Below are 26549 nucleotides of genomic sequence, written 5' to 3' on the forward strand. Positions count from 1 at the left end.
TTCTGAAAAACAACAACTCTCAAACTGATGGGGAAATGTGGAGAATGAAATTTAAGTTTGGAAAACCGATAAGCTGGGAGAACCCAAAACGGACAGATCTGCCCATCCCTAGATGTGTGTGGGAGCCATTCAAACATGATTCTTAGAGCTTCTATGAGAAACAAGAAAGCCAGCCAGCATAAGTTCGGGATAAATGCTGTCACCAGGCTGGGATCTGATAGCGTATTTAGTTGGATAACTATGAATGCTCCACTTGATGAAGATCTTCCTGTCATGCAGCTGTTAAAAGCCCAAGGGACCTGCCAGAATAAAGGTGGCAACTGTATATATGTGTGTGTGTGATATATGTGGGTATAATCCAGGTTGGTACAGACTAGTTCTAAAAATGAAATGAACCATCTTTGGGGGTATCTGGTTTCTCAGATTATCCATCACCACAGGATGTGCTTGCTTTAGGATCACCACATTTTCAACTGGCTCTCCTCCTCTGCATTTTAAGGTATGTTCAATTTTAATGTTTGGTTTAATGACAAAATTTTATGGATTTATTGCTACATTTTCTGTTTTTGTTTCTGTGTACACCACTTAGAAATGTGAACAACTAAGCAGTATATAAATATCTCAAGTTATTTTATTTTAATAGCATCCTGATATATAGGAAATAAAGCTTTTCTTGATGTGGAGTTCTGTGGTGAAATCCCTTGCTTAATTTGTGTGTCATCTTCTGTTAAACACAAAAAAGTAGGGCCAGGTAGAAATGTGGCAACCCTACCTTAATTACTTCTTAAAATGGCATATTTAAACATCTGTAAATCAAGAATTGGGGCCAGTAATCATTTCAGAAACACATGGGGCTGCTGAGAGCTAACATTGGGCCCAGGGCAAGATTCATGATCAGGCCCCCCTCCCTAAATCTTCCTACAAACCAAATGTTACCACTTTCTTTAAACAAGTTTTTAAGTGACTTAGGCTTAACTTAGGGTGAGAAAGACTAAAAATAAATGAAATAAATTTATCAGAATGGGATAGTTAATATATTTATTATAAATAATACTGTTCACAAACCCAAAGGAAAATAAATATCCTTAACATTTTTAGTAATACTGCATTACTAAACAAATAATTGGGTGTTAGAACAAATTAAACCAATAGGGGTTGGGGGAAAGGAAGGGAAAGGGAGTTAATAGGTTTTTTGTATTATTTTGTAACTAAATACATGTTAATGCAAAATGGAAATAAAAATAATTTTTTAAAAAAAGAACAAATTAAACCGGAACTACCATTAGAAGCTAAAATGATGAAACTGAGGTTATCATACTTTGGACACATCATGAGAAGACATGATTCACTAGAAAAGACAATAATGCTAGGAAAAACAGAAGGGAGTAGAAAAAGAGAAAGGCCAAATAAGAGATTGATTCTGTAAAGGAAGCCACAGACCTGAACTTACAAGATCTGAACAGGGTGGTTCACGACAGATGCTGTTGGAGATTGCTGATTCATAGGGTCGCCATTAGTCGTAGTTGACTTGAAGGCACATAACAAAAACTACTTAATTAGTAGTGTTAATACAGTTCTGTAAAAGGTTAACTGGGAGTTACTACTAATAGTTCTGGTCTCAAGGCATATGTTGTGCCTTGCCATATCTGAATCATATTAATAAATGTTGCTGCTTATTTTTAATTTTATTTATTTAACAAAATTTATATATTGCTTGATTGTAAAAAACTTGTAAGCATTTTTTTAAAAAAGAATAAAATTATCAATAAAACAGTTAAAAACAAGTAATTAAAAACATTTTTAAAACAATTTAAATAACAGACTAAAAAGATTAAAACACATCAGCATCTATGTGTCTGGATAGGCTTGCCTAAACAAAACATTTTCAGGCTGAAAATAATATAGCAAAGGCACCTGCCTGGTGTCAGTAGACAGGAAGTTCCAAAGGGTAGATGCTGCCACACTAAAAGAATTGTTTCTAACAAGTGCAGAATGACTAATATTATGACCTGTAACAGTGCCAGTTCCACAGATCAAAGTGCTTGAGTGGGCATATATGGGGTCAGATGGTTCTGCAAGTGAATTGGTCCCAAGCTGTTAATGGCTTTATATACCAATAGTAACACCTTGAACTTGGGTTGGTAACAAATCAGCAACCAGTGCAGATCTCTGAGCAGAGGTGTCTCATTCCTGTCAGCAATATGGCTGCAGCATTCTGCACTAACTACAGTTTCTGGCTCAAGTGCAAGGGAACTGCCCCACAAAGAGTGCATTGCATCTTAAAGTCACCAATGCCTGAAATACTCTGGCCAGGCTCTCCTGGTCCAGGAACAGTCATAGTTGTCTTACCAGGCACAGCTAATAGAAGGCACTTCTAGCCACTTAGATTACCTGGGCCTCCAATGACAGAGCTGGATCCAGAAGCACCCCCACACTGTGTACGTGCCCCTTAAAGGGAAGTGGAACCCCATCCAGGGCAGGCAATTGACCAATTTCTTGGACACAGGAACCACTTATCCACAGTGCCTCCATCTGGACAGGATTCAAGCTCAGCTTATTTTCTTTCATCCATCCCATCTCTGCATCCAGGCATCATTCCAGGGACCACACAGCCTCACCTGGTTCAGATGTTATGGAGAAATAGAGCTGAGTGTCATTAGCATACTAATGATACCTTGCCCCCAAACTCCTAATGACTGCTTTCATCGGCTTCATATAGATACTAAATAGTATTGGGGACAAAATGGTACCCTTCAACTCCCCAAAGTGCAACTGCCAGGGGGCTGAAAAACAGTCACCCAAAGCTACTCTCTGGACTTGGTCCTGTAGGTAGGACTGGAACCACTGTAACACAGTGTCCCCCATTCCACAGAGCTAGTCCAGGAGAATACCATGGTCAATCATATTAAAAGCCACCAAGAGATCAAGAAGTAGGAGCAAGGTCACACCCACCCTGGCCCACTCTCTGTAAAAGTTATCCAAGAATACTTTGATATGTTGAGATTTACCAACAGACATCATGGCCACTCTCTGGTCTGTTGAGATACCAGCATTTATTTTTAAATGTATTGCTTGCTTTTTCACAGTCCAGATCCCCAGAAGCCCAGGCCCTCCAGAGGTCCAGGCCCCAGAGATTTTGCCCCCCCACCCCTCTTCTTCCCTGGAAACCCTGGAAATTACTGTCAAAAGGTTGTTATCCTGCACTTTCCACTGTAGGTTTCCATCAGTTTTCTTATCACAAAAAGTCCACTAAAAAAATGGATCTGTTGGGCAAGAGTGCAGCTCAGCCATTGCTATTTATTATTAATGTGCATGCTTTTTTGTGGGGGATTATGAAGGTGCACTCATCATGCAAAGGTATATTGGCATCTACCAAATGTGTGAGAGAGTCACAGAAAAGTTTGACAGCCTGGAAGCACCCTAAGTATCTTGCAACAAAACCAGCAAAGAGTCTTGTGGCACTTTAAAGACTAACAATTGAATATGATGCCATAAGCTTCCATGAGCTACAGTCCACTTCATCAGATGCACAAAGTGTTACTTTGAGTTACTGGTATATACATGGTTTGTGGGGGTGGGGAGAGTTCAGAGAGAAATGAAATGCAGAAAAGGACAGATAGTGTTTTATGCCATAGTAGATGGATACCATGGAGCAGGGCCAGCGCGAGAGGGTGGCCAGGTCAGGTCCTGGCCAAGGGCCCCTGAAGGACCCCTCCTTAGGGTGGATGGGTAGCGTCCCCTTCCACAATCCATGGCAGTGTTGGCTCCTGACCCTGCTGCGGATTGCAGAGAGGGAGCTCCTAGGCACCCCACCTACTACCACACAGGCCTGCGACACCCACCTGCATGCCCCACCTACCTTTCCCTTGAAGTAAATGCTGGCCGCACTACAGGCGCATGCCTGCCATCAACCAAGATGGTGGCCAAGGTTTCCCTAAGGGCCTAATGCCCCTTCTGCCATCTTGGTTGATGGCAGGCATGTGTACACAGCATAGGCAGCATTCACTTCAAGGGAAAGGTAGGTGGGGTGTGCATGTGGGTGCAGGCCCTGGGCAGGCTGATGCCCAAGGACCCCAGCATGCCTGGTGCCGGCCCTGCCACGGAGTAGGGAGGGGCAAGAAGTTTGATTCAGTTTGCATTTAAAGCCAAATCTATTAAATTCACACTTTCTAAAAATATATGAGAACTGAAACACAGCCATCCTTCGAAATTCACACTGCAGTTCTTCAACCAAGCACTGTTTACAAAAATGCATATATTAGGGGCAAATGTGCATTAACATGAATATATTAGTGAAAATTACAAAAATGCATTACATTAGGAGAAAATGCTTGCAAAAATGTGTTCATCTTGTCAAAACTGCATACAAATGTTTATATTAGAAGAAATTCACACTAAAATGCTGAAGATTTTCAAGGGGTTTTTTAAAATTGCAAATTGCTGTAAATTTTATTATTTTTAGGCAGAGTCCTTTTGAACATTTTAATGTTTTTTAAGACCTTGCTGTGTTTTTGTTTTTGTGTTTTTATGATTGCATTATTTGTATTTTGTTTTTCAGTACACTGCCCTAAACCTAACTTTATGACATTTTTTATAAAAATATCTACAATAAATAAACATAAGTACATTTATTGATACTGTTTCCCCATTAACCCCAAGCACTAAAAAGTTCCTCTGAGACACTGCTTTCTGTACCAAACTTCCACCCCAACCCACCCCAAAAGGTTTATTTGTGTGTGTTTTGTTCAGCACAAAAGAACATATAAAGCATGTCTTCTCTCTTGATAGGCAAATATGCACAAGTTTGTATAGGGCAGTGGAGTTGGAGGAAGGGAGAGATTGGTATTATTATTGCTTTTTACAGTCAGGAGCACTTCCTTTTTTTTTACTTCCTTATGAATTCCCGGCCTGACCAAACTAAGCTCATTATCAAGAATTGCCCTCTGGAGATTGCTCTGTATTCCTTGGACATGTAGGCTGCTTCAGCCCGGCTGTCATAATCTGTGGATATCCAGTTTTGAATCTGAACTGAAGATAGAAAGAAATTCTAAATGGGATCACAGGAACCAGGTAGGGTTCATTCTACTCCTTCCCTCTGTGATTTAAGAAAAAACAAACAAATCCAAAGCAGGGATCTCTTTTGATACTGTATGTCCCTCACCTGAGTCTTCTTATATTTACTGTCCCCTTTTCTTTAGGCATTCATGTGACTTTGATATAAACAGACAGGACATATTAAAATATATAGTCATAACTATGATAGGTTACGTTGTTTGTCCATGAAACAGATTTGTACTATTAGTGCTGCAATCATGCAGCTTTTCTTCTGTGCCATTAACCAGCAGTTTTATGGCAGAGACTTAGGAGCAACTTTTCTTATCACTGCGGGATAGAAATTTAATTAATAACAATCAGCTGCATCACTAGGGGGGTGCGCACCGCACCGGGTGACACCATCAGAGGGGGTGACACCCAGAGCCGCAGCAGAAGATGAAGCCGCCGCCACTGCCGAAGGACACCGGCAAGCGGCAGGCAGGAAGAGGAGGAGGCGGCGGCGGCGGCGAAGAACCAAGGAGCGCGGGGCTGCCCTGCCGGGCGAAGGCTGGAGGCACGCGGAGGTGCCTGGGAGCGAGGCTAAAGTGAGAAAGCGCGGGAGAAGGCGCAGGACCCAGCAGTAGCAGCAGAACAGCCAGCCTCTTTCCTGCCCTCGCTCCGCCTCCGAGTCAGCCGCCCCTCAGCTCGGCTGCCGCTGACACTAACTCACCACACCCCATGCCTCACATAGGGGGAAAAGAAACACTTTACAATAAAAGTTATAATATTATTAATAATAATAATTAAGCTTTATATTATGCTTTGAACATGGAGAAGTGTTTTGCATTAAACACACACAGAGAGAGCGCTTTAAAAGGTTTCCAAGATTATTGGCTGGCTGGGGTCCCGCTCAGTAACATAAAAAATAAATGCAAAAAAAGAATCCTTAGTATTTATATAGCACTTTCAAATATTCAAAGAACTACATACTCATCACACACACACACACACACAAACACACACAAACAAACAAGACTTTCCAGTTTACTGACTTGCTTCCCCCTCAAAGTAAAAACAAATGCACTTTTTACACACCACACCATGCACATCTTTACACATTGCCTCCTCCAGTTGCTGGCAGGCCTCCTCTCACAAGGAAAAATTAATGCACTTCTACACACGTGCATGCATACACACGTTATAGGTTTCTCTCACACTCATATATATATAATGTTTCCACTTTTATTAACTGGCCTGCTGTGCTTTTTTTTTTTTTTTACAGTAGGTTGGCAGTTGCGAGGGGGGGATACAAATGGAACAAGTGAAAGCTTTTTCCTTATCACTTCATCTCCATACCAAAAGGGGAAAAAACACCTTCCTTTGCTAAAATTTATGTCCATCAGGCTCCTCTTAAAGGCAAAGGTACAGGACCAGTCAAAAAAAATGGGGGGGGGGGAACCTTATACACTGTATAGATGCAAAATCTCTGGGGAGAAGTAGACACAAAGCTCAAATGGAAATTCTTCAAAGCAAGCAAAAATTGCAGATCGCCATGTTTGTCCATTAGCTGAAAATCGAAAAGCATGATTAGTAGTAGCAGCGCAGTAGTGTGATACTGCTGTTGCTTTTGAAAATACATATGGACGCCCCTCTTTTTCTTTGCATTTGGGAAATTGGAAGGAAATGTATATAAATAGCCTATTTAAAATGTTATTCTTTGTTTTGTAAGGGAAAGTATACCGAAAAATATACAAACAATTTTTCTTTAAAAACAACAACAACCCATCACCTCAAGAGGCAGAGTGCGAAAGAGGGAGATGTGGAAACAAAGTAAAATAAAAATACACCACTCTAGGATGGTAAATTACTTAGATTACAGTATATACACCCACTCAGTCCTTGGGATGTGTGGGATTTGACAGGGAGGGAAATATATAACCAACAATAATTAAAGGAGAAATAATTCTGCGCAACCAATGAAAATCCTTGGGATGTGAAGAACCTGTGATCAGAAATAGAAACATACAAAGTGAAAGAGGGTTTCCTGTAATGAAGGAAGATGGAAATTGGCATATTGGGGTGAGGAACCTTGTCACAGTGGGTAAAGTATGCAAATAGATAAAACATACTCTTCGGGGTATTAAAAAAGAAAGTTTATGAGGATAAAAACGTAAGAAGATCCCTGCTGGATCAAGCCAAAGGCCCATCTAGTGCAGCATCCTGTTGTCACAGTGGCCAATCAGATGCCTCTGGAGAGCTCACACCTGGACATGAGCACATTCAGCACTCTTCCTGAAGGCTAGGAAAGGAAAGTTTGGATTTAGTCGAGAAGTTCACTAAGTGCTGAAATGCTTGTGTATTTGTTCCTGTTTATTTTTTTTTGTATTATTTCATTTATGAGTATATTTCCATATGCATTTGTCTACAACTTCTACATTATTTGGGCCATTATTGATTATGCAAACCTAATCCATTAATGTATCTCATGTAACGGTAAAGTTTAATGTTAAAATGAACATAATTTTGATGTAGTTCTTAAACATTTTTACTCTGAATTCTATTGTTTTCTTACCGAATTTTCACTTTAACCACATGAAACTATGTATAAATGTAAATACATTTAGGCTGTGTGTATGATATTGTAATTTAAAGGTGTAATTTTAATTTTGCTAGTTGTTTATGTCACTACTATTGCCATTACATTCAGTGATATACGGGAATTACGATTTACGAGTAACATTAGTACAAAAAACATTACTAAGGATTCTGTATGGTCTGGTACGGGAGGAGGTCCATAGGGGTGACACCATGAGTTACCGCACTGGGTGACACCAACCCTAGTGACGCCACTGATAACAATAACAATAATAAACAACTGTTGTTGTCGTTGTTATCTCCAGCTAAGGATATATCCATTTTTTTAAAAAAAAAATCATTCAGCTATTATATAGCCACAGGAGCTCTGTTGAACAAAACACACACAAAGTAACAGTAATGATAGTAATTAATATACAGTAAACAGCACAGATTACTATAGCATTGTGAAAGCGTTCTTGTAACTTGAAAGGATGGTGAAATCTTGCCCTTTTCCACACTTTCACCACATTGGCTGCATCAGCAACATCACGCTCAATGAGACTTTGAGCTGATTAATCTGACTTCTGTGATCATGAGAATATCCTCTGTGGAGTTATGATTCTAATCCTTATATAAATGCATAATTCACAGCTGTGTTTATGCTTGATTACTTATGAATCCAGAATTGCTGAAGGGTTGTAGCTGAGTAGTAGATCAGGTGGCCAGTTGAAAAAGAGGACAGGTTTCCAGAACCTTTAATAATTATGCAGAAAAGAGAATATCTGATTGTGTAGCTTGGGCTAACGATGTAAATAACATTACGTCTTTTTTGGCCCTTGGGGCATATGACTGTCATTAGCTCAAAGTGTGGTGAATTCCATTTTGCCACAGGGAACCCTTGGCAGGGCTGGTGCTAAAGGGCGGCCAGGTCAAGCCCTGGCCGAGGGCCCCTGGGGGCCCTGAGGGGGACCTCAATAGGGTGGGGGAGGAGTAGCGCTCCCCTTCTGTGATCCGCTGTGGATCGCAAAAAGAGAGCTTCCCAGCCGCCCGCCCGCCCATTTGCTGGCTCCACCTACCTGACTTTTCTGTCTTTTGCGGCTGCACGGGCTGCACGTTCAGGGCTGCCATTAACCAAGATGGTGGCCGAGATTTCCCTAAGGGGAACGGGCCCTGGTGATGTCATTAAGCATAATATATCTTGGAGCATACCATTCAAACAAAAACATTTCTCTGACTGGAAATTAAGATAGAAATCTTAGCTAAATGAGGGTATTTCCAGGTCCAGCTGAAGTGATGGGATCATTCCTTCTCACCTGCTTAGGGAGCCTGGGTTGGGAATATTTAATCTAGCCTACTTGCTGCTGGCAAAAAAGGGTTTCCGTGTCCTCAGACCAGGCCAGTCACCAGAAGGCCGTTGTAGGACGAAGGAAGCCTAGTGTTGTGGAGATGTTAGATGGGAGCACTCAGGAGTAAAAAATCAGGGCCAGCTCCAGACATGCCAGGGCCCTTGGGCACAAGCCTGCTCCGGGCCCCGGCACTCCCCTTCCACAATTTGTGGCACGATCGTTGCTGTAGATCTCACGGTGAGAGCTTCAGAGCCCCCACCATTCCCTTGCTTCAACCTATCTTTCTCAGTTGTTGTGCAATTCTGCGCACAGTGCTGGCCTTAACCAAAATGGCAGCCAAGGTTTCCCTAAGGGGCTGAAGCATCTGCTGCCATCTTGGCTCATGGCAGGGATGCATGCGTGTAGCACGCATGTGTGCCATCAGCCAAGATGGCGGTAGAGGCTTCAGCCCCTTAGGGGAACACGACCACCATCTTGGTTAAGGGCAACGCTGCGCACGCAACCACACAACAGCCAAGAAAGGTAGGTTGAAGCAAGAGAATTGTGGGGGCTCTGGAGCTCTTGCTGTGCGATCCATGGCAGTGATCCTGCCACAAAACACTGAGGGGGAGTGGAGGGGCCCCTCAGGGCCCCCTGTAGCCCCAGGGGCCCTTAGCCAGGGCCCCACCTGGCCACCCTTTGGGGTCAGCCCTGGTAAAGATGGATGTTCCTCAAGGCTGCAATTCTAAACACACTTACTAAGGGACTAAGCCCCATAGAACTCAATAGGACTTACTTCTGAGTAGATATGGCTAGGATTGTGCTGTTGGTAAGGCTTGACTAGGGATCCTCTGCAAAGATCAAAGCAGGGTTGGCAACACCCTGCCTGGAATGCCCTGGTCCGTCTTTTAATGTGGCTGCTCCAAACTTCTTTACAGACTTAACCCTTCACTGCAGACAGAGGTTTGAAAAATGAGTGAGAATTAAGAAGATTCTCTACCCTTTCCTGCCTACTCCATCGGCTGCTATAAACTCATTTTGACAGGCAATCCAATTCCAGTGAGTAATAATTGAAAGAGAGAAAACACACATGGTTTGGCTTACTTTCACAGGCAGTAGCTTGGGAACAACAGCAATTGAAGCCCTCTTCCCATTATGAGAATTCTCTTTTACCACTATTGGGCAAGAAACAAATGCAAATAACAAGGTGCATCATCAGTGGGTTTAACAGAGTTGAGCTGAACGCATGGAACTACTGTTATTGCTTCTATGGATGTAAGTGAGTGAGGTCAGAGGTAAATTAAATGGAAAGGAAAAAAGAAAAAGAAAAACAAAACTCAGTGATAATTTCCTAAATGCAATACCATACCAACCACAACAAGATTCCTATGAATAAGGCAGAAAACTCAGCATCCCAAAACCAGTCAAGGTTCCTGACCAAAAACCAAAACTAAAAAAACCTGGCAGCCAGTCAGCCAAAGACTTCTGAGGAAGCTTAGCAGTCATGGAATAAGAGGAGAGGTCCTCTTGTGGATAAGGGATTGGTTAAGAAGCAGAAAGCAGAGAGTAGGAATAAACGGACAGTTCTCCCAGTGGAGGGCTGTAGAAAGTGGAGTCCCTCAAGGATCGGTATTGGGACCTGTACTTTTCAACTTGTTCATTAATGACCTAGAATTAGGAGTGAGCAGTGAAGTGGCCAAGTTTGCTGACGACACTAAATTGTTCAGGATTGTTAAAACAAAAAGGGATTGCGAAGAGCTCCAAAAAGACCTCTCCAAACTGAGCGGGCGGAAAAATGGCAAATGCAATTCAATATAAACAAGTGTACAATTATGCATATTGGAGCAAAAAATCTTAATTTCACATATACGCTCATGGGGTCTGAACTGGCGGTGACCGACCAGGAGAGAGACCTCGGGGTTGTAGTGGACAGCACGATGAAAATGTCGACCCAGTGTGCGCCAGCTGTGAAAAAGGCAAATTCCATGCTAGGGATAATTAGGAAAGGTATTGAAAATAAAACAGCCGATATAATGCCGTTGTATAAATCTATGGTGCGGCCGCATTTGGAATACTGTGTACAGTTCTGGTCGCCTCATCTCAAACAGGATATTATAGAGTTGGAAAAGGTTCAGAAGAGGGCAACCAGAATGATCAAGGGGATGGAGCGACTCCCTTATGCGGAAAGGTTGCAGCATTTGGGGCTTTTTAGTTTAGAGAAAGGTGGGTCAGAGGAGACATGATAGAAGTGTATAAAATTATGCATGGCATTGAGAAAGTGGATAGAGAAAAGTTCTTCTCCCTCTTTCACAATACTAGAACTCGTGGACATTCAAAGAAGCTGAATGTTGGAAGATACAGGACAGACAAAAGGAAGTACTTCTTTACTCAGTGCATAGTCAAACTATGGAATTTGCTCCCACAAGATGCAGTAATGGCCACCAGCTTGGATGGCTTTAAAAGAAGATTAGACCAATTCATGGAGGACAGGGCTATCAATGGCTACTAGCCGTGATGGCTGTGCTCTGCCACCCTAGTCAGAGGCAGCATGCTTCTGAAAACCAGTTGCCGGAAGCCTCAGGAGGGGAGAGTGTTCTTGCACTCGGGTCCTGCTTGCGGGCTTCCCCCAGGCACCTGGTTGGCCACTGTGAGAACAGGATGCTGGACTAGATGGGCCACTGGCCTGATCCAGCAGGCTCTTCTTATGTTCTTATGTTCTTAAGGTCAGAGAAATCCCCATGTAGCACAACCTCACCCAGGGGCTGCAGTTAATGCAGACTCCTGCAGCATGATTGCTGACATGAGTGAGACCTTATCAGCACATAATACCTCTGCTCAGAAATCTGCACTGATTGTTGATTTGCTCCCAGGCAAAGTTCAAGGTGTGCTTTTCATGTTATGGGTGTCCAGTGATAAGGAACTTCACTCATCCAACCCAAAATTCAGGATCATGCCACTTTAAGCTGTATTGCAACGGTTATACTTGTTTTTATGGTTATAGGATTTTAAAGGGATTTATTTCTTGTTGTGAGGTGCCTTGGTTTCAATCAGCAACCCTACTTCACAGGGTTGTTGGAAAGACTTCATAAACACACACACTGGAGATGTAAAAATACATACACTCCATATAACAGTTTTTGTCTAAACCGGTTGGTCATTGAAGAACTGATTTAAAAAAAAATCAGTATGAGCTTCCTACCGAATAAAAGCAATGACACCTAAGTAAGTCCTGCCTAATTGCTTAAAAAAGGATTGGAGGGTGAGAGAAAGATTTACAACACAATCCTTTGCTATGTTCACTCAAAGGTTCCATTGATTTATAGCACGAGCCTAACTATGTCTGCTTAAAAGTAATTCCTATTGAATTCAATGGGATTTTCTCCCAGGTATGAGGAATTAGCACTGCAGATTTACTCCCAGAAAAGTGAGTATAGGATTAAAGCTTCATATTGGGAAGGTTTTCAAAACAGGCTATGAATCAACAAATAAACTACCCTTTTCAACAGCCCAGGATAATTTAAACTTGTTTGACTCTTTATAATTAGAAAAGTATAACACGTTGTAATGGCATCATAATCTACAGCATGTATACTTTTTAAATTTTCTGTTCAAAAATTATTTGAAAGATAAAATGTTTAATATGCTATGTTTTGCAAGTAATTAAAGAAACCTGCATTAAAGAAAACTTTTATTATAATCATAACTGAAATTGGTTTTTTTAAAAATTAAATTGTTTTAAATTTTTTAAAGTGTGTTTTAAATTGTTTTTAAAAGATGTGTTTTAAACTTGTATATTTGTTTTTAATGTTTTTAGTTACTGTAAACCACCCAGAGAGCTTCAGCTATGGGGCGGTATACAAATACAATAAATAAATAATACTGTGCATGCCTATCAAGATCCTGCTGTGATCTTCTGTTCTCAATCTCCTGCACAGAAAAAATACTTTTAATACTGCTGAAAACTATAAATTTACTGAATTCCTGATATGCAGACAACCAGGAAAAGGAAGATGTTTTCAGAACTTGCAATGGGTTTTAGCTATTATATGGAGGTCAACAAATTCCTTGTCAATCACAACCCTGACTTCACTTATTGGCTAAAAACCTGAAAGGGTGGGGGATTACAGTAGCCAGTACTAATAAATGTTGCAAGGAGGGAAAGCTGACATTTCGGTGTATATCTCTTGAACTAGACCACCTAGGAGCTTAATTTTTTTTAATGAAAGCTAAAAGTCTGGAGATTGGGATGACTCACCCAGAGACCTGGGAAGGACCCCCCAAAACTGGAGTCTCCAGGTAAAAATTGGAGACCTGACAACTCTACACCATAATGGGAAAGACTGTGACCACTTGACTGGTGTGCCTGTGCTCAGTCTGGTGTTCAGCTGCTAATTGTTGATGGGCAACTTCAGTGGCCCCTGCTCTTCTTTCTATAGTGGGTAGAGGGAGGTATGATGGAAGCAGACATACTTGCCATTACAGGAGAAGGAGGGAATAACCATGTGTTGGTCATTCCTTCTTCTAGTCCCAGAGTGGGAACCTTTGGTCCTCCAGATGTTGCTGAACTTCAGCTTCCATCAGTCTGAGCAAGCATGGTGAATGGCCAGGGATGATTGGAGCTGTAGTTTAGCAGTCTGTAGGGCCAAAGGTTTCCCATTCCTGTTGCCATCTGTCTGACAACCAAGGAGCTGGGAACAAGTAACGCTGTTCCCTGCCACGCAATGGTGGCAGATGTATGATTGATTGGGATATGTACCTGTGCCTAGATTATGAACCTCCCAACCTCGGGAAGTCAGTCGGGCCATCTGTCTTCTAGTCTTCTGCTGCCTAGTGATCTAGCAGGTTGAGGAGCTTAAGTAGGTGGATTCCTTGTTTTTAAACTGGTTTCTCAACTAAAAGAGAGGCATAGTAAGTAGAAAAAAATGTTTGAAAACAAGAGTTCCACTCATCTTGGCAGGTCAGGTAACTGCTAGAATAAAAAATGTTTCATTATTTTACTGTATTGCTGAAAATTTTATTGATTATTTTGTAGTTGCTTTTAGCTTGCTGTAAGCTGCCCTGAGCATTCTGTTGACATTGGGTGAGGAATAAGTCTTTAAATCAATCAATTAATTCAATGGAAATTGGCAGGAAAAGTTAGACATATGCTGAATGGAACATACATTTCATTAAACATTGTTATTATTTTTTGTAGCTAAATTCCTGACTATACTTTTGTGGTAAGTTCAGTGTGGCACCCCTCACTTCAGAAGCATATGCAGACATTTTGCACTCTGATGATCCCTTCCTTTGGTTTGCTCCTGATTTATGCTAGTTTTAAAAAATGTGCATCTTTATTTGGTGCACTGAATCTTTGTAGAGCCTGCATCAAATGCAGAATCTACTATACCTTATGCTATATTTCTAGTATCTATAAGTTATAGCAGACTTCACATTTTTCTGCACTTTGCATTTTTATCACCTGAAGGCTGTGTGCACCAAATATATGGGGCTGGCTGTACACATTAGGCAGAGTAACGCGGCTGCCTAAGCAACCTGATTTTGTGTGTCATAAAAGGCAGGGCTGGTGCCAGGCATGCTGGGGCCATGGCACCCACATGCACGCATGCCACACCTACTGAGCAGATGGGGTGGGCAGGGAGGCAGGAAGGCAAGTGAGTGGGTCGGCGGGTGGGGGCGGGGGGCAGGAGGGCGAGTGGGTGGGTGGGGGTGGGAGGGGTGGCGGGGCAGGCAAACGAGTGAGCAGGGGACGGGGAGATGGGTGGGTGAGTGAGCAGTTCAGCTGGCTGGCAGGACAAGAGAGCGGGAGGCCGAGTGAGAGGGCAGGGAGGTGAGTGGGCGGGGGGATGAGCAAGTGGGCGAGAGAGCAGGCAGGTGGGCGAGCAAGCGAGTGAGTAGGGGGCAGGGGGCGGGAGAGCAAGCGGACGGGCAGGCAAGCAAGTGGATGGGCAGGCAGCTCCCTCCCTGCAATCCATGGCAGGGACCCTGCCATGGATTGTGGAAGGGGACTGCTACTTTCCCACCCTAACGAGGGGCCCTTCAGGGGCCCCTGTGGGCCACAGGGTCCTTAACCAGGGCCCGACCTGGCCACCCTTTCACGCTGGCGCTGATAAAAGGGCAGCAAATTGTTAGTTATTTAATTTATTGTTGTTTACTTTTATTGTAAAAGTAAAGGGACAATTTAGATGTAATATTTAGATGCTGCAAGAATTTAGATTTCAGTATACCATTTTCATGCCACACTGCATATCCTCACAGTTCATACCTAAGAAAATTCACACAGGTTTTGTGGGTTTTTGTTTGTTTCTTTCTTTTGCCATGGATGGACATAGGGTTGCCAGGCCCAGCCTCCAAGAGGTCTTCTGTATCTTTAAAAGTTGTTCAAGGAGAAGGGAGAATTCCACCTTGTGGTTTTTCCCATTACAATGTTGCAAGAACTCCTGCACTTGGCTGATTTTCTCTTCTCCTAAAGATGCAGGATCAGTCTCAGGCCCTGAGCCTGGCAACCCTAGAAGGACATGATGCATAAGAATCTTCCCACATCTGAGAAAGCAACATTCAAATTCCTTCATCTGACTAACATTTGCTCATACTTTTTTTTTTGGTCCTTCAGGCATTAGAAAGGCCGTAGCTCAGTGGTAGAGCATCTGCTTTGCATGCAGGAGGTTGCAGCTTCAGTGCTAAGCATTTGCAGGCAAGGCTGGGAGAGACCCCAGCCTGAACTGCTGGTGAGTCACTGCCAGTCAGCATAGACAGTGCTGAACTAGACTGACCACTGTTCTGACTCAATATAAGGCCACTTCCTATATTTCTATGAACCTACCACAGCAGCATCCACACGGCCATTTTAATACTTTTCCTAGGGTGGTTCAAGGATGACTGGAAATTTAGTAATTTTAATATACTTTAAGCATGAATCCAGCAAAGGATAGGTGCAAACACTGTCACAGAAGGAGTACTTTCCATCTTAGATCTTGTAGTCAACTGCTTGCCTCTTAGAGGCAAAAAGTCTTCCTTCAGAAAATGGAAGTCTTGTCCAAATGAAGAAAATAAAAAAGAACACAAACTCTGGCAAAAAAAATGCAAGAAGACAATAAGGGATGCTAAAAAAGAATTTGAGGAGCACATTGCTAAGAACATAAAAACCAACAACAAAAAATTCTATAAATACATTCAAAGCAGGAGACCATCTAGGGAGACTATTGGACCCTTGGATGATAAGGGAGTCAAAGGTGTACTAAAGAACGATAAGGAGATTGCAGAGAAGCTAAATGAATTCTTTGCATCTGTCTTCACAGTGAAAGATATAGGGCAGATCCCTGAACCTGAACTAACATTTGCAGGAAGGGATTCTGAGGAACTGAGACAAATAGTGGTAACGAGAGAGGAAGTTCTAGGCTTAATGGACAATATAAAAACTGACAAATCACCGGGCCTGGATGGCATCCACCCGAGAGTTCTCAAAGAACTCAATGTGAAATTGCTGATCTGCTAACTAAAATATGTAACTTGTCCCTCGGGTCCTCCTCTGTGCCTGAGGACTGGAAAGTGGCAAATGTAACACCAATATTCAAAAAGGGATCCAGAGGGGATCCTGGAAATTACAGGCCAGTTAGCTTAACTTCTGTCCCTGGAAAACTGGTAGAAAGTATTATTAAAGCCAGATTAACTAAGCACATAGAAGAATAAGCTTTGCTGAAGCAGAGCCAGCATGGCTTCGGCAACGGAAAGTCCTGTCTCAGTAACCTACTAGAATTCTTTGAGAGTGTCAACAAGCATATAGATAGAGGTGATCCAGTGGACATAGTGTACTTAGACTTTCAAAAAGCGTTTGACAAGGTACCTCACCAAAGACTTCTGAGGAAGCTTAGCAGTCATGGAATAAGAGGAGAGGTCCTCTTGTGGATAAGGGATTGGTTAAGAAGCAGAAAGCAGAGAGTAGGAATAAACGGACAGTTCTCCCAATGGAGGGCTGTAGAAAGTAGAGTCCCTCAAGGATCGGTATTGGGACCTGTACTTTTCAACTTGTTCATTAATGACCTAGAATTAGAAGTGAGCAGTGAAGTGGCCAAGTTTGCTGACGATATTAAATTGTTCAGGGTTGTTAAAACAAAAAGGGATTGCGAAGAGCTCCAAAAACACCTCTCCAAACTGAGTGAATGGGCGGAAAAATGGCAAATGCAATTCAATATAAACAAGTGTAAAATTATGCATATTGGAGCAAAAGATCTTAATTTCACATATACACTCATAGGGTCTGAACTGGTGGTGACCGACCAGGAGAGAGACCTCGGGGTTGTAGTGGACAGCACGATGAAAATGTCGACCCAGTGTGCGGCAGCTGTGAAAAAGGCAAATTCCATGCTAGCGATAATTAGGAAAGGTATTGAAAATAAAACAGCCGATATCATAATGCCGTTGTATAAATCTATGGTGCGGCCGCATTTGGAATACTGTGTACAGTTCTCGTCGCCTCATCTCAAAAAGGATATAATAGAGTTGGAAAAGGTTCAGAGGAGGGCAACCAGAATGATCAAGGGGATGGAGCGACTCCCTTATGCGGAAAGGTTGCAGCATTTGGGGCTTTTTAGTTTAGAGAAAGGCGGGTCAGAGGAGACATGATAGAAGTGTATAAAATTATGCATGGCATTGAGAAAGTGGATAGAGAGAAGTTCTTCTCCCTCTCTCATAATACAAGAACTCGTGGACTTTCAAAGAAGCTGAATGTTGGAAGATTCAGGACAGACAAAAGGAAGTACTTCTTTACTCAGCGCATAGTTAAACTATGGAATTTACTCCCACAAGATGCAGTAATGGCCACCAGCTTGGATGGCTTTAAAAGAAGATTAGACCAATTCATGGAGGACAGGGCTATCAATGGCTACTAGCCATGATGGCTGTGCTGTGCCACCCTAGTCAGAGGCAGCATGCTTCTGAAAACCAGTTGCCGGAAGCCTCAGGAGGGGAGAGTGTTCTTGCACTCAGGTCCTGCTTGCGGGCTCCCCCAGGCACCTGGTTGGCCACTGTGAGAACAGGATGCTGGACTAGATGGGCCACTGGCCTGATCCAGCAGGCTCTTCTTATGTTCTTATGTTCTTATGTTCTTATGTTCTTATGTTCTTAGTATATATCCCTAGCTGAATATGCAAAAAAAGATTTCGCCTCACAGGAGAGTGAGAATTCAAAGGACTCACCAGACTGGTTCCTCCAGATTGTTAATCTCACTGAAAAAAGAAAATTGGTTTATAGATCTGAGCAGTGATTGGATTGCTTCATTTGGGCTGTGCAGGAGCTCACTGCGAAAAAATTGTGCAGGAAAGACAGAAGGCATGGGTAAGATTGTGGTAGACTGTTGAAGTTTGTCAAAGTATTTTCTAGTTTAAAACTGGCTTTAAAAACAACAACATTAGGGTTATATCTGTACCTGCAAATCTATTGTGCGCTTGTCTGATCTTCTGAATTATGTATGTTTATGTATTATTTTCCATTCTGTTTAAAGCAATTCTCTGTGTTTCTGTTCTTAACAGAACTGGCATCAGTACATTGATAGCTTCATAAGGGCACTGGTCCCAGAAAAGACAGTGAGCCTCTGCCTTGAATTTATTACTACAAAATGATTATGTGCCACAGTTCCAAGAGACAGGAAGCTGGGTGTGTAATAGCTGGGATTGGCACTGCAGGCAGTCCATGCAGGCCTCAACGTCTGGACGGTTACTGTAGTGTAGCTTGAGATACCTTTTTCCTCCAAGAGCACTGCTGCATTTGCGTGACATGTTGACCCATGGAAATATGAATGAGAAAGCTGCAAGCCAAATAACTGACCCAAACTGGACTGTGTGCGCTTGAGTCTCACTGATAATGGTGGTGCAGCATAGTGATTTAGGCTGCAATCCTAACCACACATACCCGGGAGTAAGCCCCACTGAATTCAGCAGGACTTACTTCTGATTAGGCATGATTAGGATTGTGCAGCAGTTAGAAAGAATCGCTTGTTTAAAACTCACCTCCATCAGATAGCCTTAAGGCAAACCACTCTTATCGAATCTTGCAACATTTAACTCTTGTGTCAGAATCTTGTGATATGATGAAACAAATTCATATAGGATAAGTCTTGTCAATGGCTACTAGTCATGATGTCTGGATATGATTGGGAAGGACCATAGCTTAGTGGTAGAGCATCTGCTTTGCATGCAGAATTTGCATGTCCCAGGATCAAACCCCATCATCTACAGGTAGGGCTGAGAATATCCCCTGCCTAAATCCCTGGAGAGCCACAGCATTTCCATGGGACAATACTGAGAGATGGACCAGTGGTCTGATTCAGTATAAGGAAACTTCCTGTGTTGCTGTATGGGGAACAACAGCAGGAGAGGACTATTGCCCTCCTGTCCTAATTGTGGGCTTCCCAGTGGAATCTGGTTGGCTACTGTGGGAAGCAAGTTGCTGGATTAGATTGTCATATAGGGTCACATCCACACCATACCTTTAAAGCACTCTTTAACAGTCATGACATCCCCAAAGATTCCTGGGAACTGTAGTTTGTTAGGGTGCTGACCTCACAGACTTGCAATTTGCAGCAACAAAGTACAATCCCCAGGATTCTCCATAACTATTAAAATAGCGTAAGATTGCTTTAAATGTATGGTATGGATATGACCGATCTAGCAGGGCTCTTCAAATGTTAATCTTCTTGTGAGTTTCTCCACCTCCTCTCACATCACCTGGCTGCTAGCAGGGTTAGCGAAATTTGCAGGGTAATGATCTTACATCATAAGGTAAGTATTCCTAGATACAAGGGTGAGAAAACATGGAATGGGGAGAGGTTTGGGCAGCATCATGGATAATGTAGGATTTCAGCCTTCATCCCACCATCTGCAGTGAGGGGATAATAATACTGGCCTCTCTTACAAAGTTTGTTGTGAGGATTGTCGACATAAGGTGTGAGAAGTGATTCAAATGCTTCAAATATGTAATATAAATGCCAACTATTGTTGTATATATTATCACTGATTATCATAAAAATGCTGTATCATTTCAGTCACTACATGAGGTTGTCTTTAATACTACCTCTCTCCTTTCATACACATGATGGAACATGAAAACATTCTAGCTGACCAGCAGGCTGGATTTAGAGCAGGTCGATCTACTATGGACCAGGCATTAATTTTGCAGCACCTAGTGGAGAAATACATCAGCAAACCTAAAACATACCTGCTTGCAGCTTTTGTCGACCTTAAATCTGCCTTTGATTCCATCTCCAGAAACAAACTCTGGCATAAACTTGAGGCTACTACAGTCGACCATCGCTTGTTACTTCTTATATATAAACTACATGAGAGCACCTTCTTAAAAATCAGGTGCAATTCAGAGGGCCGTCTTTCAGACCCTGTTCCTACTTTTAAAGGTGTAAAACAAGGGTGTATACTAGCCCCATTGCTCTTTTATTTTTACATAAACTCACTGCCCACAGTCCTTGACCGCCTCAATACTCACCCTCCAAAGCTAGCCCATAGGCACTTATCAGTGCTACTATATGCTGATGACTCAGTAATTTTGTCCCAGACACCTATAGGAATGAAGAGAGCCTTGCGAGCTCTCGCCCAATATTGTCACGATGAACAGCTACAAATAAATTACCAAAAAACAAAGGTCATGGCTTTCACTAAAAGACCGAGGATGTACAGATGGTCTGTAAGCGGGCATAAGATCAAACAGGTAAAGACCTTTAAATATCTGGGTGTTGTTTTTCAGGCAAATGGCAGCCGGAAGGCCCATGCAGAGTATGTCGCTCAGACAGCTCAAAGGAGTGCTTCTGCTATATTAAATTTTATCCACACTAGAGGGGGTCACTATATACCAGTGGGAATAAAGCTATTTAAGATCAAATGATTAACTCAGCTTTTATATGGAGCACAACTTGGACCCTATTCCAGCTTTACACCCCTGGAAGTAGTACAATCTAAATTTTTGAGGGCTGTCTTTCAGGTACCTCACTGTGTCCCAAACATCATTCTGTGGTTAGATGCTGGCCTCCAGAAGGCCGAAACCAGGGCCTGGCTCGTTACTCTTAAATTCCGACTGAAATTAATCTTTTTCCCAACTGGTCTGGCTCCATTAATGTTACAGGATGAGTTCCAGTCAGTATGGAAACAAACTCTGCCTCAAAAGCTTCAACTATATGGACTCTCCCTGGGCTATCTTATCTCTCAAGGATATGATACGGCTAGATTGATTCTCAATCCTCCAACTATGCCTCAATTGATAGAGCATTAAAACCCAACAAACCTGCAAACTATCTTTTCACACTCCAGGTTCAAAAACATCGTAGAGCCTTCACAATGGCACGTTTTAATGCCCTTCCCTCTGCAGTTCTGGAGGGTAGATACTAAAAAAAACCCTTACCAAGATCGTAAGTGCCCTTGTGATGCTGGAGAGGTGGAAACAGTGACTCGTGTCCTTTTATATTGTACATTTTATCGTGATCTACGAAGAACTCTAACTGAACCACTCCTATCGGAAACCTTAGGACGATCAGATGCATATTACTTCCTTCTACTCCTCTCTGATCAAAATACTGACACTACTCGCAGTGTTGCCAAATTTTGTGCTGCAGTGATTAAAATTTGCCACGAACTGACTCTAACCATCTCGTAACTCCTGTCCTTTGCTGGGATCTCATAATTATGTCTTTGACAATTCTATTTTATAATATCATGTTTTAATATAACATAGCATAATTTTATTCTATAGTGTTTATGTTTTTAACAATCTTACTTGATTTTATTCTATCCCTTTTATTGTATTCTACCTTTGTATATATTGGGATAATTTTCCCCCTCCGATAGTTTTATGTTTTATACATTTTGCTTCCCTTTTCCTTTTCCCTTATGCTGGACACCGACCATAACAATAAAGATATATAGTAAAAGAGACACACGACCAATTCCTTCTCTTTTCCTTTGACACTCTGCAGGCAGTGAAATCAGAAGGAAAACTAAGTATGGTGCCACCAGTTCACCAGAACCAAATCATCACCAAGAGGCCCAAGACCAAACCTACTTGGATGAAAGGATTCCCATTCCAGATGTTGCAGGAGTAAGTCATTGGCCAGAAGGCTAGTGCATGTCTCATTCCCTTGGAGTTGGACTGTTGGCCAGGCCCATAGGGCACAGGAAAGGCTGTTACTGACCTATTATGGAGGCAGGGGTGTAGTCGTCCAGGGTCTCAGGGGATCTTAGACCCTTTACTTTTTTGGGAGCAGGGTCCCAGCAGGGTCCCTCTATCTCCAGTGTCCTTTGTAACACTCAGCATGAAAGGGAATATCCTAGCCACTGACAAGAGTTTTCTAACTTGCTTCCTTGTCCTTTTCTGCTGTTTGGAGCCAATCAGAGTGAAATGTGGTGAGTCAGTCACTGAGAAGACTCTTTTCAGTAGCTAACACTCTTCCCTTTCATGCTGATTGGCTCCTAGGGACATCTGTTGTTGTGGGAGAAAGCACTAACAAGGATCTCATTCTCAACTCAGCAACAAAAGAAAAAAAGGAGAGAGTGTGTGGTTGTGACTATCATGAAGGGACCCTGCACTTCTGAATTTCCCACTGCATTACAATATGGGGACTCTAAAGGGGTTAGGCTAATCCCTTTGATAAATTCTGTATCCATGCAGTGTAAAATGACCTAGTGCAAGGGTTCCCAAACTGGTCCATGGACCAGTGGTCTACATGCTGCATATAGGTGGTCTGCAGCTTGTCTGTAAAAATGCAGTTAAAAACCATACAACATCTAGCACATCCATTGCAATTGCTACAATAGGCAGAAAATTATTAAGTGGTCCACCAAAATCCTCAGCAATTTTCAAGTGGTGTGTGGGAGAAAAATGTTTGGGAATCAATTCATTTCTAGCCCCAGTCCAAGGTGATCACGCTAGTTTATGTGCATGTGTTTATGTGTTTGTAGGGGAGGGGTGTCCCTGTGTGTTCATTGGTTCTCTCCATGCAGATGGTATCACTTAGTGGTGAGCATTGGCAGAGTTTCCAAGGATGCTGTGATTATCTCCATTGCTTTCCTGTCATTTTGTATTTTCTATTGTGTGTTTTCTCCCTTCTGGGCTGAGCACAAATGGGATACAGTGGCTGTTCAACTGGTGTAGTGGTGGGGGATCTTCAACATAATATAAGTATATTAGATAGGATAGGATAGGATAGCTCTGCCCAATCTGAAGTCTGATGATGATGATGATTACTCGCCCTTCACCACCAGAAGGTCCCAGAGTGGGCCACAACAATATACAATATAATATAAAAAACAGTTTAAAACAAATTACATTCACAACTAGAGTGGTTCCTGAAAATATATCTCTCAAGAGTCAAAGGCCAGAGTGAAGAGCTGTGTCTTCTGCATATGATGAAAGCTGTACAGTGGTTACCAGACTTACCTGTGTGCACTGGGGAGGGAGTTCCATAACTGAGGGGCTGCCACAGATAATACCTTTGCCCATGCCACCACCCCTTCTGAGGGTGACCGAACTCTGCCAAGAGGGCTCCCTCTGCTGATCTTAACACCCAAGTGTCTGTAGGGAAGGAGGCAGCCTTTCAGATATTTGGGGACTAAGTCACTTAGGACTTTAAACAGTAGTGAGAGCACCTTGAGTTGGGGCTGGAAATTAACTGGCAACCAAAGCAACTGCTTTAAAGCAAGGGTTATATGAGCTCTAAATGGAACCTCAGCCAATACTCTGGATGCTGCATTTTGGACCAGATGATGTTTTTGAGTTGTATTCAGGGGCAGCTCCACAATGAGCGCATTGCAATAATCCATGCTGGAAGTTACCAGACCATGGAGTACTGTGGCCAAGTCATCTCTGTCCAAAAGGGGCCAGAGTTGGAAAAACCAGCTGGAGCTAGAAAAAGGCACTCCTAGCCATGGAGGCCACCTGAGCCTCCAGTGACAAGGCTGAATCCAGCAGCACCCCCAAATTAAAGATCTGATATTTCCAGAGGAGAACAACCCTATCCAGGACAGGCCATTTCCCCACCTCCTGGACTTGAGAACTTGGGACACATAACACCTCTGTCTTTTCAGGATTCAGCTTAAATTTATGGGCCCATCCAGTTCGTCACCACCACCAAGCACTAGTCCAACACCTCAACCGCCTCTCCTGATTCAGCTGGAATAGAGAGATAGAGCTGGGTCTGGATATCATCCACATATTGGTGATACCTCACTCCAGATCTCCTGATGACAGCTCCCAGCAGCTTCAGATAGATGTTAAATATAACGGAGGACAATATGGAATCCTCCAGCATCAAAGCACACATCTTCCATGATGATTTTTTTAAAAGGGTAAATGGCTATCCTCCTGCAGCAAGGCTATTCTCCTCCCATTGTGTAGGAACAGGACAGAGTGCTGCTGGAACTGGGTGAGCACTAGTAGGAATTATTTTGCTAAAGGAATAGAAGGAAGGTTGTTATCTGGGATGTACACTAAGAGGTTTTACTTCCTTTCTCACTCCAAGGAAGTGGCTTTGCAACAAGTGTTTAGCAATGCAATCATGTCCTTTCTGTGGGTTAGGCAAGACAGAATTCTGGGACTATCAGCCAGCTCCCCTAAGCATGTTTCTTCAGAGATAATGTGTATGGCATTGCAATCTTGCTGCTCAATTGTATAAGGAGTGTGAGCCCACTGAAATGAAAGTGCTTATGGACATCCAGCTATGCATATAATTGCAGCCTTACAATGCAATCCTTTGCATTTCTACTCAGAACTAAATACCATTGAGTTTAATGGGGCTTGCTTCTACGTAAGTGGGTACAGGATTGCAGCTTCAGTTTCCCAATCTTAAAGGGTGATAATAACACAACACTATTTACAGCTTGTCTGAGAAGATGAACTGAGCTTCCTTATTTACACAAACAAAACCGAAATGTAGGTCATAGCTTGCAACAAAATGTTACTTTCAGAATGATTGGTGTGGATTTTATATATTAGCACAATTGAATTACTTGAATATGTATGATTACTTTTTTTACCTTACTGTGATAGCTGGGTTTCAGAAGGATTTAAGAATATTTGGGAAAGAATGAGGTGGCAGAAAGGTGGAATGGAAGCGAAGGACCTAGAATAGGCTCCGGGAGCCATTGGTGGTGGGGATTATGCATATAGAAAAAGCCATATAGTGAAACTGGAAGCCCAAAGTATGAATGGTCACACTGGCATATTGCCCAGCAACCTCCCTAGTGGTATCTGAAGTGCATTAGGAGTAAGTGAATAGCATAAAATTGCATTGAAAGGCACTAGGTGGTTAATTCTGCAACTGTGAGCAGATGTGCATTTATTACATTACTTTTCACTAAGGGGTGCTGTAGTCCAGGGGTATCTAATATGGTACCCTCCAGACACCAGCTTGTCAGACTAACTCCCATCCTCCCTGACCACTGGCTATGCCAGCTGGGGCTGATGGGAGTTGTAGTCAACAATATCTGGAGGGCACCTCCTTGGCTATCACTGCTCTAGTTGGTTGAAAGCAGTGGTGACTATGGTGGTTGTCTCTAATAAAATGAGAGGCATTTAGAGCAGCTGGACTGATACAGGACAAAGAGCAAACTAACTGGGAATCAGTGTTGTAGAGCTATAACAATTACCTCCTCTCTCTCTTCATCCTTTTTCACTGACCCTGTTTTAACTTTTTCTCCCCAGTATGGTTTCAGTTTTAGGAAGCTCTGGGCATTCACCGGGCCTGGCTTCCTCATGAGCATTGCCTTCCTGGATCCAGGAAACATTGAGTCAGACCTACAGTGCGGAGCTATTGCTGGCTTTCAGGTGAGCACAAGAGGGCAAGCATTTGCTGCAGGGCAGGCCTACGCAACATAAAGGAACTCCCTCCTTGGAGCTCTGCTGGGGCAATGCTTTGAAGCCTTTTATGATGCCATGACAGGAACATCTTCACCCATTAAGCCCAATACAACAAGTGAGAGTGAGGGTTTATTTATTGAATTTATATACCACCTCATAGCCGAAACTCTCTGGGCAGTTTACAATTAAAAACATTAAAAACAAGTATACAAATTTAAACCATACCAAATTAAAACCCATAATATCTCAGGTTAAAAGGAGGTGTGAGCTCCTGGGATTAGGTGGTCTAATCTCCCCTCCCATATGCATATATATTGTCAAGCTGTATGAAGCAACACAGGTTATACAAAAGAAAAGCAATATGCAATGTTTTCCTAGTAGAATGTTTACAGGGAAGGACTGTAGCTCAGTGATAGAGCACCTCAGTGACAGAGCATGCAGAAGGTCTCAGGTTCAATCCCTGGTGTCTCCAGATAGGGCAGGGAAAACCTTGGAGAGGTGCTGCCAGTCAGAGTAGACACTACTAAGGTAGATGGGACCGATGGTCTGACTCAGTATGTGGCACCTTCGTATGTCCTGACAGGGCATCTCCTTCTACACACTTTGACTGCAGGGAAACCTGCTTTGATTCATGACATCTTTAGCTCCCCAATCATGTAGTGGCCCCAAGTGAATACTTTTATTTTTCAAAAATATTTTTTATTAATTGTATTCCAGACAGAAGGAAAAAAGATGGGTGCACACTTGCAGTGCTACAAATTG

At 42.6% G+C, this 26549-nt stretch overlaps 1 protein-coding gene across 3 annotated transcripts in view; it reads left to right on the forward strand.

Annotated features, from left to right (window-relative positions):
- Window positions 1–311: 311 nt before the first annotated feature.
- Window positions 312–26549, forward strand: part of SLC11A1 (solute carrier family 11 member 1) — a 47696-nt gene continuing 21458 nt past the window's right edge. The window contains exons 1-4 of one of the 3 annotated variants that reach the window (XM_061609281.1): window positions 312–499; window positions 4923–5070; window positions 21910–22031; window positions 25632–25754. In XM_061609281.1, the coding sequence (XP_061465265.1) occupies window positions 5052–5070; window positions 21910–22031; window positions 25632–25754 (264 nt within the window). In that variant the 5' untranslated portion in view covers window positions 312–499; window positions 4923–5051. Of the gene's footprint in view, window positions 500–4911; window positions 5071–18139; window positions 18270–21909; window positions 22032–25631; window positions 25755–26549 lie in introns of those variants that run through there. The other 2 variants (XM_061609282.1, XM_061609283.1) reach the window with 2 other exon arrangements.

The sequence above is a fragment of the Rhineura floridana genome, chromosome 2, assembly GCF_030035675.1.
Source record: "Rhineura floridana isolate rRhiFlo1 chromosome 2, rRhiFlo1.hap2, whole genome shotgun sequence".
Taxonomy (NCBI): Eukaryota; Metazoa; Chordata; class Lepidosauria; order Squamata; family Rhineuridae; genus Rhineura; species Rhineura floridana.